General features: G+C 40.0%; 1 protein-coding gene across 2 annotated transcripts in view; it reads right to left on the bottom strand.

Annotated features, from left to right (window-relative positions):
* The window catches only part of ANTXR1 (ANTXR cell adhesion molecule 1), a 117,527-nt gene that overhangs the window by 92,250 nt on the left and 9,301 nt on the right, over window positions 1–15,976 (bottom strand). For both annotated transcript variants that reach the window (XM_083812094.1, XM_083812095.1), the window contains exons 2-8: window positions 14,383–14,454; window positions 13,631–13,702; window positions 11,023–11,104; window positions 9,778–9,811; window positions 7,625–7,704; window positions 6,812–6,880; window positions 4,432–4,512 (exon numbers count right to left, since the gene is read on the bottom strand). In XM_083812094.1, coding sequence (XP_083668220.1) covers window positions 4,432–4,512; window positions 6,812–6,880; window positions 7,625–7,704; window positions 9,778–9,811; window positions 11,023–11,104; window positions 13,631–13,702; window positions 14,383–14,454 — 490 coding nt within the window. The remainder of the gene's footprint in view (window positions 1–4,431; window positions 4,513–6,811; window positions 6,881–7,624; window positions 7,705–9,777; window positions 9,812–11,022; window positions 11,105–13,630; window positions 13,703–14,382; window positions 14,455–15,976) is intronic.

Genomic DNA, 15,976 nt, shown 5'->3' on the forward strand with positions numbered 1-15,976 from the left:
TGAATTTAGCATTATCTATGACTAATTTAGCTTTCTGCCAGGTGATGTTTTGAAGGCCAAGAAACTGGAGAGGTCCTGCAAGTCACCCGGGCCCTTTTAGAAATAAAGAAAAGAAAGGGAGTGAAACTCTGCAACTGCTGGTGCCTTTTGTTGGCATCCACAAGCATGCAGCCTGACTACTTCACCACAGCAGCTGCATAATATTTATAATTTTTTTCCACTGAATTTGGGAATTCTCATTAGCAAACAGGATGCTGAAGTTTAATGGAAGGTTTCTGCCTTCTCAGTATTAGTGTGAATGACCTATAGTCTAAGGCTAGGTATTCATTATCAAGCTCTGTTGGATTATTAAATAACAAACTCTACTGCCAATTACAAAAGAGTAATTTATTTGTGAAGTGTTTCCTGCCCAACAATATCTGCATGAACTAAGAAAAATAAATACATTTAAGTCATTTTTTTTAAAGACGAATTTGGGGGAAGCAAGAAAAAGTAGAAAGTGTAATTACAACCACTGAAAGTAACAACAAACACCATCCAGGTGAGACTGGGGTTCACAATCCTCTTTAGATGGGCAATCTAGCTACCTAAGCCAAGAGGTTTGCTTTCCTGACTTTCTCTTTGGCCTATGTAGAAAGCTTGGCTCTGAAGGAAGACAGATTCAGAACATCCATGTGAAGCTCCTGCTCTGAACTGCCCATTGTTTGAACAGCTAGCTCAGGATGAGTACATAAATCACCATGTTTCTCATACTTGGTCTATCATACATTCACACTGAATTCTCAAAAAAGTTCCACACTACACAGATCCAGGACTGCTGTTTGTCCCAGAAGACATTTCTGTAACAGAATTATTTGAAGATAATGTATTTCCAAGCTAAAATTTCTTGCTTGAGGGCAAATCTAAGCAGACTTGAAAAATACTGGAAGCAGGAGGACACCACTGGAAGATGGTATACAGGAGATTAAATGTAAAGAGATTAATAATTTGCACCATTTATAAGGAAAGGATGCAGTCTTACAATACAAACTAGTTCATACTATATCATTCCTCATACATCTTAACTGCTTCATGAAGGGCCCTGCAGCTTTCTCAGTGAATCTTATCTAAGGGACCTGGGATTATGTCTCTATTTGAGATACGCTTTGTGGTAGGGCCACTGTTTAACACATAGCAAGGATCAGGGAGTATTCTTGCTCCAAGCCACTGCTCTTTCAGTCAGTTTGGGTTAAAGGCTCAAAAGAAAGCAATGACTGGATCCTGTCCTGACTCTCATGTTGCTTCATAGTTCGCTGCCTCCAGCACTCCTATCAAAGACATGGAGCAGTAGAGGAACTTGAGTTTCATGTTTTCCTTGTAAGACTTGCTCTGTTTGCTTTCAATTGACAAATTATTGTCAATTGTCCACAGAAGTTTTTCATAAAAAAATACAACACAAAGAAAAATAACAAATTACTCAAGTTCCTTCAACTTTTTTTTCTAAAATTACAGCAATCAGGTGTCCAAATCTCATGGCTCTTTCAACATGAAAATGGTCTCCTGTGAAGACCACTTGAGGCCTGGATCTAGTGGAGTCCCTCAAGAGTCAGTAGTATTCAATATATTCATCAGCCTGAATGAGGGAACAGGGTGCACTGTCAGCAAGTTTGCTGATGACACTAAACTGGGAGGAGTGGCTGACATGCCAGAAGGTTGTGCTGCCATCCAGCGAGACCTAGATAGGCTGGAGAGTTGGGAGGGGAGAAATTTAATGAAATATAACAAGGGCAACTGTAGAGTCCTGCATCTGGGCAAGAACAACTCCAGAACCAGTATAAGTTGGGGACTGACCTGTTGGAGAGCAGTGAAGGGGAGAGGCACCTGGGGGTCCTGGTGGACAGCGGGATGATCATGAGCCAGCACTGAGCCCTTGTGGCCAAGAAGGCTGATGGCATCCTGGGGTGTATCAGCAGGGGTGTGATTAGTAGGTCGAGAGAGGTTCTTCTCCCCCTCTACTCTGCCCCGGTGACACCACATCTAGAATACTGCATCCAGTTCTGGGCCCCTCAGTTCAAGAAGGACAGGGAACTGCTTGAGAGAGCCCAGCACAGAGCCACGAGGATGATTAAGGGAGTGGAGCATCTCCCTTATGAGGAAAGGCTGAGGGAGCTGGGTCTCTTTAGCTTGGAGAAGAGGAAACTGAGGGGTGACCTTATTAATATTTATAAATCTGTAAAGAGTGGGTGTCAGGAGGATGGAGCCAGGCTCTTCTCGGTGACATCTAGTGATAAGGCAAGGGGCGATGGGTGCAAACTGGAACACAGGAGGTTCATCTTAAATAAGAGAAGAAACTTCTTCATGGTGAGGGTGACAGAACTCTGGAACAGGCTGCCCGGGGGTGGGTTGTGGAGTCTTCTCTGGAGACGTTCAAGGCCTGCCTGGATGTGTTCCTGTGTGACCTGATCTGGGTGTTTCTGCTCTGGAAGGGGGATTGGACTAGATGATCCTTCAAGGTCCTTTCCAATCCCTAACATTCTGTGATTCTGTGAAGACAAATGCTTTGTGTACATCAAGAAAGAGGTGCTTTGCATGGACAATGAAGGACTGAGATAGCCTGTTTTCTGGCAAGAACAGGTATCTACAGATTCTTTACTTTTCCACTGAATAATTAATTTCCTTCTTGCCATTCCATTTACACACCTTTCTACACAGCCTATTGCAATCCCAGGAGTTGGACTCTATGATTCTTGTGGGTCCCTTCCAACCCAGGATATTCTATATTCTACAATCACTCCAGTGCAAAGCACTATCTGCTTTATAGGATATGTGCTGGAATTCAGACTCTCTGGAAGGGATGAGAGAAAGCATTATCCCCATATGACAGTGCTACCATGCTTTCAGAAAGAGATCAGGTCATAGACTCACTACTGTGCAATTACTGCTTATGACCCTCCCTTTCAGGGCTGATAAATCAGTCAGCTGAAGTGGTTCTTGATTAAGTTCCTAGAGGCTGAAGTCTTCCTATTCTCTCAAACACAACTGGAAAGGGAGTCATAACTGCTTCTGGAATTCATTAAAAACAGCTGCAAAGGGAATGCAGGGCTGGGAAGCAAACTCATCTATTTTGTTGCTTTCTTAAATGACATGCAACACCTGATTGTCTAAGAGAATTGAGGCAGTAGTCCCACAGTTGGACAGTGCCAAGAAAACCAATACACAAGGGATTCCTTCAACATGCAAGAGCACTAGGGAAAATCGTGCCTATGCTGAGGGAATAGGTTTTTTGCATGGTACTACGTGGTCAGAATAGTTTGTAACTGCAGTAACACAGAAATCTGAGACACCCCCCCTGGTGAACCTACCCTCCCTAGCCTCAAGCAGAAAGTTGTACATTTCATCTGTTTTATCAACTAAAAAAGCCTATACCAAAATGAACAAAACACATCCCTAAAAGGAATTCCCATCCTTCTTTGTAGCCATAGTAAGCAATCTAATTAAAATGGTTATGAGCAAAGGAAAAGAAAAATACTGAAAGTGATCTGAAAATACACTGTTTTCTAATGATCGTTTGGAACTTTTTACACTTAAAATAAAAATGGCATATACATCTGCTCATACATTCCTTTTCCTGCTCTCTTAAGGGAGGCCCTGGTCCTAAGTGAGACAGGATTATGCCACTCAAAGTTTTAGATCTAGAAACAGAGATGCTTTACGAAGCTCTACTGTTTACCAGTAGAGACCACAGAACTATTTGCATGACATGTACACAAAACACAGGAAAGTGATCAATCCATGCAGCCTCTCCACTTGTCAGGTGAACAACTAGTTTATCCCAGCCATTCAGAAATGCACCAGCTCTTATACAGTGCACCCAGCTCCTAAAGGAAATGCCAGCAGTTGATCAATATGAATTGAGGAACATAGGTCTGAAGGAAAAAAAAAATAATGATATCAGGAGGCCAGATATGGAAAGCAGAGTTTTCAGGATTTTGGCATACGTAACAGGATCCCTTCTGTCATTCTAATCAGGTCAGCTGTGCAGCACATCCATCAGGACAGAAAGGACACTAATCAACCAGGAAGATGGAGATCAAAAAGTGCTCTAATGCCTCATATGGAGTGTGCTCTAACATGTTTCTGCTTACCCACACTGGGGCAGCCATTTTATAAATTGTCACAAAGTACCTAGTAATATAAATTAGGTGTGTTACATCAAGAAGCAAGATATATGAAGATAAAAATGGGCTCAAAGCTTCCTGTATTTTGACCTGTTTATAAACTCAATCTTGAAGTAACAATATTAGTACAAATAAAGGTTTATTTGGACCAAATGTTTAAGTGATTTATTAGCAGTCAGTGGGTCCTTGTGAAAACAGGAAAATTAAAACTTCAACTGTGCAGGTTAACACAAATTAACAGGCATGCATGCAAATACACGCTTAAAATACTTACAGAATCTATGATTCCCTGAAGGGCTTCAAAACCATCATTCACTGGAAAGACATGATCTTTGCTGTCGGCAATTCTAGCCAGCTGACAGAATGGTAAAAGTAAATAAAACAGAAATGAAAAGAATGAGATAAATTAGCCAGTAGGCAGAAAAACTAGAGTTCTTCAGAATCACTTACTTGCAAATTCTCTAAGTACTCTTTATGGATTGCTAATGCTTTACAGTTTGTCAAGTATTGAAAAGTTCAGCCTGACTGATTTTAGGAAGCTCATTACAAACTTCCTAAAAACAGAAGGAATCAGAAAAGTCTTCCTTAACTTTAAAAACAAGACAGAACACAGCTTCCACCGATGTTCAGAGCCTATGACTCGTTAGTACAAAAAACCTGCCTCCTACATGACTATTAAGCACCCAGCACAGTAACTCTCCAGCCAAAATAGCACAGCACCAACATGAGAGGCAACAAAGCTGATACAGCAAAGCACTTCAGCACATACATCATTTAAATCAAGGAACTAATCAAAATGATCCAGTGTTTTTTCCCGTAGAGAAAACTAATGCAAGTTACACACCTCCTGGAGGTACAGGCTTGATTCACCCTTCCTGTCAGGACAGAGATCAGACCACTTGTACTAGGCTCAACCATTAGAGAACAGAGAAGAAAGCAGGGAGATAACAGGAGATATTGTCCAAGTGGAGGAAAAGGAAGCAGAAGGGCATTTGGAATCCCACATGGCAAGGAAGAGGGCCATTCATGAGGTGGTGGTGGGAAGAAAGAGAAGGAGAACTGGGATACCACCTGTAAAGGGATGCATGCAGGTTCACTTGCCAATAGTATGAGAAGGGTTAAGGCAAAATTGCAAGCCCAATTCAGAAATAATGAGCTCTCCACACATCTGCTGGAGCATAATCAAGTTTTACTGCTGCAAGGCTGTTTGTTATAGTAATTCTCTCCCATGGCACAGGTAGCATCACCCAGCAGGCCTCTTTGGCGTTTCCTGTAGCATTGCAAATTGGAGGCAGCAGACTAGCCACACATTCCTCCCTAAACCCCAGTGGCTCCACCTTTCCCGCTCACGTCACTCAAAACTTCCATTTCTCAAGCGAAATACCCAACTGCCAACCTCAAGGTTTGAGTACATGGAGAAATATTCCAGGCAGCTTTCCCCTGCCTACTCCATGTAGAGTACTAAAGCTGCTTACTGCTTGATGGCACAAGATACAGTAGTTTCTCTTAACCAGGATGTTTACGGCTCCTGGAACTCATTTCCCATAGTCCACCTCCAAGTGCCTTCTGGAACATCAGTCATGATCGTCTAATTCCAGTTAATTTCTTCAGCATGTAAATAACTTCAAGGATCAGCTGTCTCTGAGATCTGCCACCTTAGATCTAGTCTTTGCTATTTTTATTCTGTCCTTGCTTTTCTTATGACTTGTTTTTCTTATGATGGGCAACACTAGCATCTGGTTTTGATTCAAAGGAGATGGCTCTAAACTATCCTGTGAGATTTCCTTTTGAGAACAGAGGGTTTAAGCTTGGACACTCACCAAGAAGCACCAGATTAAAAATCCTTCAGTCTCAAAATGAAACCTGCAATAGCAAGCAGCTTCCCACTATCCACAGTGCAACAACAGGTGCCCTACTTTTCCTAAGGTGTGATGCACTGGGGCAGCTACCTGGAAAGGACCATTTTCAGAAATCCTGGACTCTGCTGTAGAATTTCAAGGAAGACTGAGCCCCCATTCAAATGGTGTTTTGCAATTTGTTTTGTTTCCTAATCCAAACAAATAATCAGAGTTTGAAGCTTTGTAAAAAGAGCTCTATTCAACAAGTTTTTCAGCACTCCATTTATGAGCTGTACAAGACTTTCACTCATGTTGGAAAATGATAACGTCAATGTTATGCTTGGTGTGAAATATTATTCATAGATGTACTAAAATTCATGATGGATCTAGAAGACATTCTGTCATTAATGGGGAGAAACAGTAAAACATTAGTGTCACTAATGAAGTTGATTTTTTTCCATAAAACTGAGGCATTGCCACATAACAGTTTCTCAGTTTCTCAAGATTTTCTTTCACATAACTACACTGTAAAAAGCAAAATCCCCACAACCCTCTGTCTACAGCTTAAGCCATACTGATTTGATATTCGTATCTCTTCCCTGCTTTCCCCCAACAATTGGCAAGAGTTGCTGTGGCATACATGGAGATAAAGATGGAAGGGGCTTAAAAGCAACACACAGAGCAAGGAACTTCAGGTAGTCACTTTAGATTGTCAAACAGCCAACAGAAAGAGAAAAGAGATTCATGAGTGTGTGCCTGTGTTCAACATGTACCTTTGCCAAATACCCCAGTAAACACAGTGAGTGCCTTGTTTACCTGGGTCTCATTGAAGTCTTTCACACCAACACAGTATACTGTTGCTCCCAGGTCTCGTGACCGATTAGCCTGGAATAAGGAAAGGTAGGACGACATGAACAAGAAGGAATGCAGATTTCTAAAAGGTCTTAATCATTAATTTAGGCTTTATCCATAAAATGAGCAATGTGGTCATGCCACAAACAGACGTTATCTGCTACTAGAGTACTATTTGCTTGGTAAAACAAAACCCAACATATTCTGTGTTTCTTTTTAAACCTAATTATCTATTTGTTCCTTCCCAAACCAAAAAATATATAACACTTATGAGCTCTCAAGCAGTATGTTCGCCTCTAAAAACAAATGTATTTTTCTTGTGTATTTTTGATTTCAGAAAGAAACATTATTAGTGGAAATTTCGTATTTGATCATCTGAAAGGTTTTTTGATGCTACAGAAAATTACAAGACATTACAGAAAATGAACAACATTCATCCTTTTTCTTTGGTCTTTACTTTTTGTGAAGAAAAGAAGTCTAAGTGAGAAGATCCAGGGATCTTCCAAAGCATTTTAGTAAATTTCAGCTGTGAATTATTTCTACCTCCAATGTCATTTTAACTGGAAGTTTTTAAAAACCCTTTCTTCCTATGAACAGTGACAGTTTTAATGAGTCAGATGTATTGCTACTGTTAATGTTTATCTCTAAGATTCATGTCTGAAGAAGGTGAAAGTGAACTTTTGTCACTAGAAGAAATATCTCCCCTATCTTTTGCCTTAGAAGCAGTGTAAAACCAGATACTTTGCTGTTCCCTGGCTAAAAATGTGCAAGACTTACCTCCCTCTCAGAATAAAAAAATAGGTCTTCATGGAGTTCTCCATCTGTTAATGCAATGATGACACTTGCAGTTCTGTAACCTAAACACACAAATTTCTTTAGTCCCATGTTTTGAGTCGCGTTTGTTAAATTATCATAGAAAACATCCTGCTAATGAGCTGTTAGCTGTTAGCTAGCACCTAAAGGAGTAGAAACGGTTACCATCAATCCCATATCCTTACTCACTTCAGCCAACTAATTTTCAGAAGACATGAACTTCTGCACACTTTTTCCACTTGGGCATCTGCCTACACCACCAATTTTATACCATACTCTTTTGACAATGATTTTTAACTGAAAGTATCTCATACCTATTTCAATATTTCAGACCAGTAGATTTAACTGCAGCCATCAAGAAAAAGTATGCAAAGTGTCCTTAGTTATTCCTAGTTTTATTAATGCTGTCAATTCAAGAAATCCAGAGAGTTTCAGCTTGTGATGAAAAGCTGAATTGGGGTTTAAATAGATTTGGTAGGAAAATGACCTATATTCTTCAGTCTTTCCATGTAACATGTTTCAGCAACATGGTTAAAGGTTGCAGTCTGCCCCATGAATTGATTATAACTTGGGTTTTACATGTTTATGTTAATTTTCAGGAGCAAATTGAATTAAATCACGTTTCTGACTTACTACTGATCTAAAGGAGCTCTGTGGGTATATCTTGCACAAACACTGTTATGGAAAGTTAATGGCTAAGTATTCTGAGGCATGTAAATTATCAGTCTTAAAACTTCTTCAATAATCTAGGTGATTTTCCTGCTACTATGAGCAGCTGTGCCTTTAACACTGTTGCTGAAGAGCCAAAATTCCAAGAACCAAATTATTCTGAGATGATTTCTTTTGGGTCTGTTTGCTTTTTGATCTCAGATGTAAATTTGCATTCAGCTTGTGAATTCAGGCACCTGAAGCCTGTACTGTGTTCTTGATACCAAGGAACAAGAGACTGAAGCAAGCAGAATGTCCTTTTGCAATTCTGAATTCACATCCATCTCACAGTTACTGAAGATCTGGATACCTAATTTTTCTTGGTGCTACTCAAAATTCCCCCATTTTAAAGAATGTGGTAATCATGCAACAGGAAAGTAAAGTGTTTAACAAACAATAAGCAACATGCAGTGTCGTTCAAGTTGCAGATGCCTAATTGAAGTGTCTAGGCTTTCTGTAAGAGGCTGAGAAAGGTGAGCACTTCTTGTACTAGCTCAAGAGCCCCAATAACCTCTGGAGATGCCTTTCTCCCTCCATTGACTACTGCAGGAGCCTTACAACCTACTGCAGGTAGTATAAACATTTTCTGGTGGAGCAAGGACAAAGCACGAGTAAAGACAAAACACACAGGCCAACGTTGACTTGAGGACCCAGTTGTCCACTGCTTCTTGCAACCTTTCTATATGTGGCAACCTTTTGACATGCAATATGTAATACCAGCATATAAAAGCAGTATCAATCCCAAATAGAATTGTTCTAGGTATTTATTCCAGTCTGCTGCAGTCTTATTTTACAGATCAGTCCCAAAGCTGTGCAGACTTAGTCACTATTTCATTTTATTCATGAGTGGCCCTGAAAAACCACTAGGACTGGTTTTCTATGCAAACTTCTGGTCTCTTATCTTTTGGTTTCCAAGTAAAGTTTTATTTCTACTTTGGTTTTTCCCAAGTAGAATTACAAGGAAGGAAAGGACAAACATTTTTGCCTTTGTCTGCACTTACTACTAAGGAATAAGTAAGGATGTATGAATTGCTTTTTGGAAAACAAAACAAAACAAAACAAAAACATTTACCTAACAGTATCTCCACAGACTCATGTTTCAAAAGGAAGAAGAAATGGTTACCTGAGTCCTCAAGCAAAAATAACAGATTGTACCAGATAGTTTTGATATGTACCCTCAGTCAGCCTGGCTTCTCACTTTTGGCCTGAAATGCATTAATTTCAGCTCTGAACCCTTAAAGATCTACCTGTTCTTTTTCCTCTTCAGGAGCAACTACCCTGAAGAGCACTGAATTCCTGTAAGAACAGGAGCCACCCCCTACCTTTCTTGCAGTGAAGCTGCATTTCAAATCAATTAAAGGTATCAGTCAAGAAGGAAAAACATTCAATGGATCAGGAAAGTCTCTCACCATGAACATTTTCATAGTAAATCTGTTCACTTGCCTGAAATTAAATCAGAAGATTATTAGCAATAAATAATACTTTGTGGGCATCTACACATGCACCAGAAAGAAAGAGAAGATGGCAGTGAGGATGTCATGTTTGCAGCCTACAAGATGACATCTGCTTTCAGAAATATCAGTTTCATAGAACAAGTTTCTTGCCTGTGGCTTTGACTGAATTACCTCAAGAACTTTCCGAAAGCATTAATTCAAACCAACCCTAAGACCACTGGTCAACGGTAGTTTCCCACTACTCTATTTGGAAATCACATTCACCTTCCTAGTTGAGAAACATCATAAGTCCATAAATATTCTCCAGCATATCTAGATCAGCTACTCTAACTGCAAAGAAACCAACTGCAGAGAGATATCCATATGCTCCTATTTCCTGCTTTACCTATGTACAAGTGTATTCCACGATGCAGAAAGACAAATGCTTCAGTGTGCCAAAATTAAAAAGTAGTCAGAAACTACCCTGAATATATTCAGTGTATGAATTTCCATCCTCTTATAAATTTAAATTTGTTTTTGTTTGTTTGTTTGTTTTTGCAATCATCTTGCTGAGTTTCTGAAGTGGAATTTGGTTTTGAATTCCTAGTTAGGTGCTAGCATCTCTGTCAGGTCACCTCAGTTTTTGAGGTGTGTTCAAATGCATTTTTTAGTAGACAGTTTTCCAATCCTCCAAAATGCAAGAGTAGTGCAGAAAGGGGAGGGGGTCCCCCTTGCAGAGGTTTAGACAAACTCCTGACCTTGTAAAATATATAGAAGACTGGAACAAGTTATAAAAGAATAACTTTTGTACATCATTGTATACCCCTAACAGTGAGCAGGTTAAAGTCATGGCCTCAAACCCCACCTAACTCTAAAAAGCCTACTATAGCATTCACACAGCAGGACTCTAGACAGCCTTCAACCCTTCATGAGCATGGTTCCATGTGGGACTGTAATCCCAATTCCCTCTGCACTAATCCTAAACTGAAGAAGCAGCTCCACACAAAGCTGGAGGCAAAAAGAAGGATAAGTAGTAGGGTCTGCAGCTCCCTTATCCCAGCTCCAACACTGAATGTGTACACTTCAGCATACCTAATGCATAACAGGAAAATAGTCCCACTTACCCACCAGAGAATTATTAAACAACTTTTTTTTTTTTTAAACATATCCTGAGAAGCACCCAGACGCAGTTTAAATGTACTATAACACACATCTTGTTACCCTTTCAAATCCTTCATGCATGTATGTGTCACCTCCTGGAAGGACTTTCTGAAGTTCTTCTAGACCCTGGCGTATCTGTTCCCTGAAAGGAATGCAGATGCATTGTTACCTCAGAGATCAATTTTATGATACCCAGGTGAAGACATGCATAGCAGAATCAGGTAGAGAGAGGGGAAAAAAGAGTTAACCCAATGTTTACATAGGCGGAGGTAATGTCTGGATAGATACCTTTCTAAGGATGTGGAAAATGGAGCAGATGTATTTTTTATGAGTATTCCCACAGCCTGGAGAAAGCATCACAACAGCAGCATATCCTAGGTAAATATCCCTATATTTCTCTCCAAATAGATATTCTCTGTGCAACCCTGGTCAAACTTGTGATGCAGAAGTAGAACAGCTGACTTGCACCTGGCCCATATTCCTCACCTATACTCCCTGGCTTGACAATGCAAATTAATCAAACAGCCACAAAAACGGCACAAAACCTAGAACAATCCTGGTAACCTCCAATTTATTTGGACACTACAACCTTCAGCTCAGTTCACACTGACATGAAGACTGAAGCTCTCTCCATTAGTTCATTATGAATCAGTGTATCTGCTCTAATCTTTTAGAAACCCCAGGCACAGTGACAGATCAACTGCAGGCTAAATGGGATGGGCCCTTGTCCTTCCACTGAGTTGCAGAGACCAAACTCTGGAGGCCAAGTACATGCCAGAAGTCTTTAAAACCAAGATAAAATCCCTGCAATGTGTTGGGTGTGTTTCTGAGCAAGCTGTGGTATCTTCACAGGAAATGGGTAATGTCACTGCATGCAGGGCCACATTAACATGGCCTGAATGCCAGAAGTCAGTTTTCCCCCTGCATATGTTAACTAGTTTAGAAAATCCAGTTCGTGTGCTTATCATGTACATAATCTCACACTTGCAAGGCTGATTGCAGCAATGCATTAGCTATTAGCTATTATCCTATCCCAAGCAATGCGCACAGAGAGAAAAGAGCATGTGCTTTTGCAGTGGGTTGAATTATCAAACACTGAAGAGTTCATTTTGTCCCTGCAATATCCCAAGCCAAGTTAGACTGAGCTATCAGAGGTGGGCTAGTAGCAAGAATTTCCTCCATTCAACTACCACCCTCCCACATACCAAGCCAAATTTGAATATAAAATCAAGAGCATTTCCTATGACCATATCTATTTTTCAAATGTGAACACTAAACATTAAAATAGACAGCAAAGGTATTTAAAACACATAACCCAGCTTCTTTAGATGCACACTGTTTATCCAAAAGGTGTATTAATCAGCCTCAAACAATCTTCATGCTGATAGACCACATGAAGGCATGGGGAAGATGGAAAAGATTTTGCCACTTTACTAAGAAAGGACTGGCATGAAGCCCACACCTTGATTTTTAGTCCTCTGGTTAAAAAAAAAAAAAAAAAAAAAAAAAACCAGCAGCTCTCCAGTCAGCTGGCTTTTGACTAATATCATATCAATATATATCCTGCTCCCAGTCAACATTTCTAGGACAGCTGGACAAATATGAAATACAGTTCTACATGGGAAACACACATAGCAAGTCTCATAGCTTAAAGCCTTAAGAGCCCAGAGATCTCTGCAATAGGGTGTGCTCAGAGGGTGAGGGAAAAGGTGAAAGGGTAAAAGATGCAGGGAGCAGGTTTTCTCTGGCACCAGCTTAGATATGGTTAATTGTGTTTTCACTTATTGTTGCAGTAGGCTGGCTGGCTTTAACGACATTTTTCAAGGTTGGTATGTGTGTAGACTGCTCTTTAGGAAAGTGGCCAGTTTCCTATTAATTCCACTATAGTAGCTGCTCTGGTATGCAGTTTCATAGACATCCAATATGTAAAACACATGCTGACTTATACAGTCTTCACATGTGCTACATATATCTTTGCTCCACGTGGCAATGAAGTTAACAGAGGAAGCAATAGCGATTAAAGGACCTCATCCAGCTCTTCTTGAAGTTAGTGGGGGAAAAAAAAAATCAATCTTATAGATTTTACTGGGATTAACTTGGGGATCTACAAGGAGATGACAGGAACATGCTTCAGAAACATGGCAACCAAACTGTCATTGCCAAAAAATATTCACCCTTACAATCCAGCCTAAACACTCTGCTTGCATTCAGACATCTTAGAAATCATTCTCACCTTTACATCAAGAGTACAGGTATAACCTACAGCTTTCAAATTTGTTTTTATGGGAAGGGAGTTTCACTTATTTGTTTGCAGAAGAAACTCCCTAAGGATGTTTCAAAGGCAACAATACTCTGGTTTTCTGGCAACAGCCTGAAAATTTGTGGAAGGCAGAATCTCTCAATCGAAGCAGTTTCTGAGTTAAAACCGCAATTGCTAACAGAAAGACATTTATAAGCTAAACATCAGATAACAACTGCTGTTTAAGAAGCCTTATTGCATTCTAGCAGAATGAGTGTCGTATGTGAAAATGGGCAGGTGATTTAATTAAACTGAGAAGCACAAAGATGTCACCACATTGCTGAAAGCAAATTGGAAAACAGAGAGCCAGGAACATGGAGGAAACAGCAAGAGGACTCAAAATCTGCTGTGCACTTCTACACCTCTTACCTGTCTTCTGTTAACCTCATTAGAATTGTCCCTCTAGTAGAAAAAACGATGAAGGACATCCTCAGCTGAGGGCTGGAGAAGAAGAGACAAAAGTAAGTGATTTTGGTTGGTCCAGACCAGAGCTTACTGTGTGTATAATACCAAACACAAAAGGCTCTCTGACTGCTACCAAAATAATAATGAGACAGAACTGAGCAGCAAATGGTGCTTTGCCCTGGGAAGTGCTAGCTAAGGCAGACCATGAGGAATCCTCCTAAAAGATGTAAAAAGTACTTGTAGCATGATCTTAGCATTGCTGAGACAGAACGAAGGCTAATTAAACCTAAGATAATATATTCCACCCACTGGCCTGGGGGATTTTTCATTCAATCTCAAGGTATTTGGTGCCTGAAGGCTACCGTCTCGGACCTCTCCTTGCAGGTCTAAACTTCTCTGCAGTAACCAGCCATCTCAGAAACAATGAGGGTTCCCCCCCCACGAAGTATGATTTGGTCTATGGAAGTCAAGCAGGAGAAAGGGGTCTAATTAGCTTGTCTACTCCTATTTCCTACAGGACAAGAACTGGGGGAAATTTGGGAAAAATTCAAAAGCAATCAGTGGTATTATCTGAGAAAAGCATTAAGAACTCTCTACTAGGTGAGGTCCCCAGGTGGAAATCAGCATGTGCTACTTGATAGCAACTGAGAGCATGTCTCCTGGCTGCTGGCACATGCCCCTCCTTATTCACTTTTCTGCAAGCCAGCCCTTCTTACCTTATGAACTTGCGGGCCAAATGTTCCACAAAATGATATATTTCATTCCAATGGTGCAGGACACTTCCTGATCTACAGAAATAATTATTACGTGAGACATTAGTTTAATTGCTGCTATCATAGTTTTCCCAGCCTAATGCTTTGTTACACGTTGCATAGCTAGTCATTTATTTTTATTTTGTTTAACACTCACTGTCCTAATTCTTCCTTTAAAAAGATAATAAATTGTAAATTACATTTGCTACTTAACTTTGAAAAGCAAGAATAATTTATGTTTCATATAAGTGTTTAAAGCTACACTTCACAACAACATATGGCAGTTATGTTAGACCTTTAGCACAGCCTTAAACAAATAAACCCTGTGTTAGCAAAGACCTGTCTCCTTGCACAGGCTGTTAGATGAATTCCACCAACTCACTTGCCATACTGTTGTGCAGAGCTGTTAGCTCAAGTGTATTTTGGGAAGGAAATGAAGTTGAGGGAAAAGATTCCTAAACCTCTCTAGCATTCCACTGTGCTAGAGACTATGTAAAGTAAAATACCTTAGGCCCACATCTTGGCTGTTGTGGCCCATTCCATCATAGTTCAGTTCAAGGCAAAACACAGACTAAGTTTGCTCCCCAAGAAAATAAGCCATGGATTTTGATAGTTACGAATTATTCTTCATATTGTGAGAACCAGGAAAAAATGAGGTTAACCAGAATCTTCCAGCAGTAAATGCACCTTCTGGCATAAACATTTCTATGACCATTGGAATATTAATATTGGGGAAAAAAATCCTTCCTAGAGATGGAAAATAAATGTGTCATCACTTTTTTTCTACTCATTGACTACAATTACAAGTATTTATAGGGCAAAAAACATTCCAGCTTTAACAGAAAAGTAATTGATCTGCAGCCTGAGGAAGGAAATATGAACATTTGAGAAGATGTTTTTTCACTTCACAGAAAGAAATGGCATCTGACCTGACTCCATTCTACCTTAAATCTGAGAATCTAAATGAATAGATTCAACCAAGTACTACACACCTGGCACAGAAAACCCAGTCTTGCTGCAAATATCATTAGTTCACTTCCTAGAAGCACAGCAAGCATGCAAACCACATTGTGCAGGTTATGTAAATTTCGTTCCCTATTCTACCTGCACCTGGTTTTTATTTACAGCCATTCAGTAAAAACCTTCACCTTGGCCACTTGCTTCATGATACTTAAGCCACTATTTCTTTATATGACCCTGTAGGTCCAAATGTTCCCAGTTAGGTGGGGACATGCAACCAGGACAGCAGCATATGCTCCATCTGGATAAACAATTAACACCATTGGTTCTCTTTACACAAAGGACCTGATATCAATTGCACTTCTTTAAATAAAACCTTACAGAAACCTCTGTTTTTCTGTTGTTGTTGTTTGTTTGTTTTGTTGTGTTTTTTGTTTGTTTGTTTTTCTGATTTTAATGGACTGATTGCACAGGGGACTCAATCATTAGAAAGTACTAATGGTTCTACATTTCTTGGCTCTTCAGAAAAGAGCTAGGATATCTTCTGCCACTCATCAAACTAGGACTTGAAATCATTACTTGTTCTCAATGTGCATGT

Source organism: Anser anser (genome assembly GCF_964211835.1).
Source record: "Anser anser genome assembly, chromosome: 26".
NCBI classification, from domain to species: Eukaryota; Metazoa; Chordata; class Aves; order Anseriformes; family Anatidae; genus Anser; species Anser anser.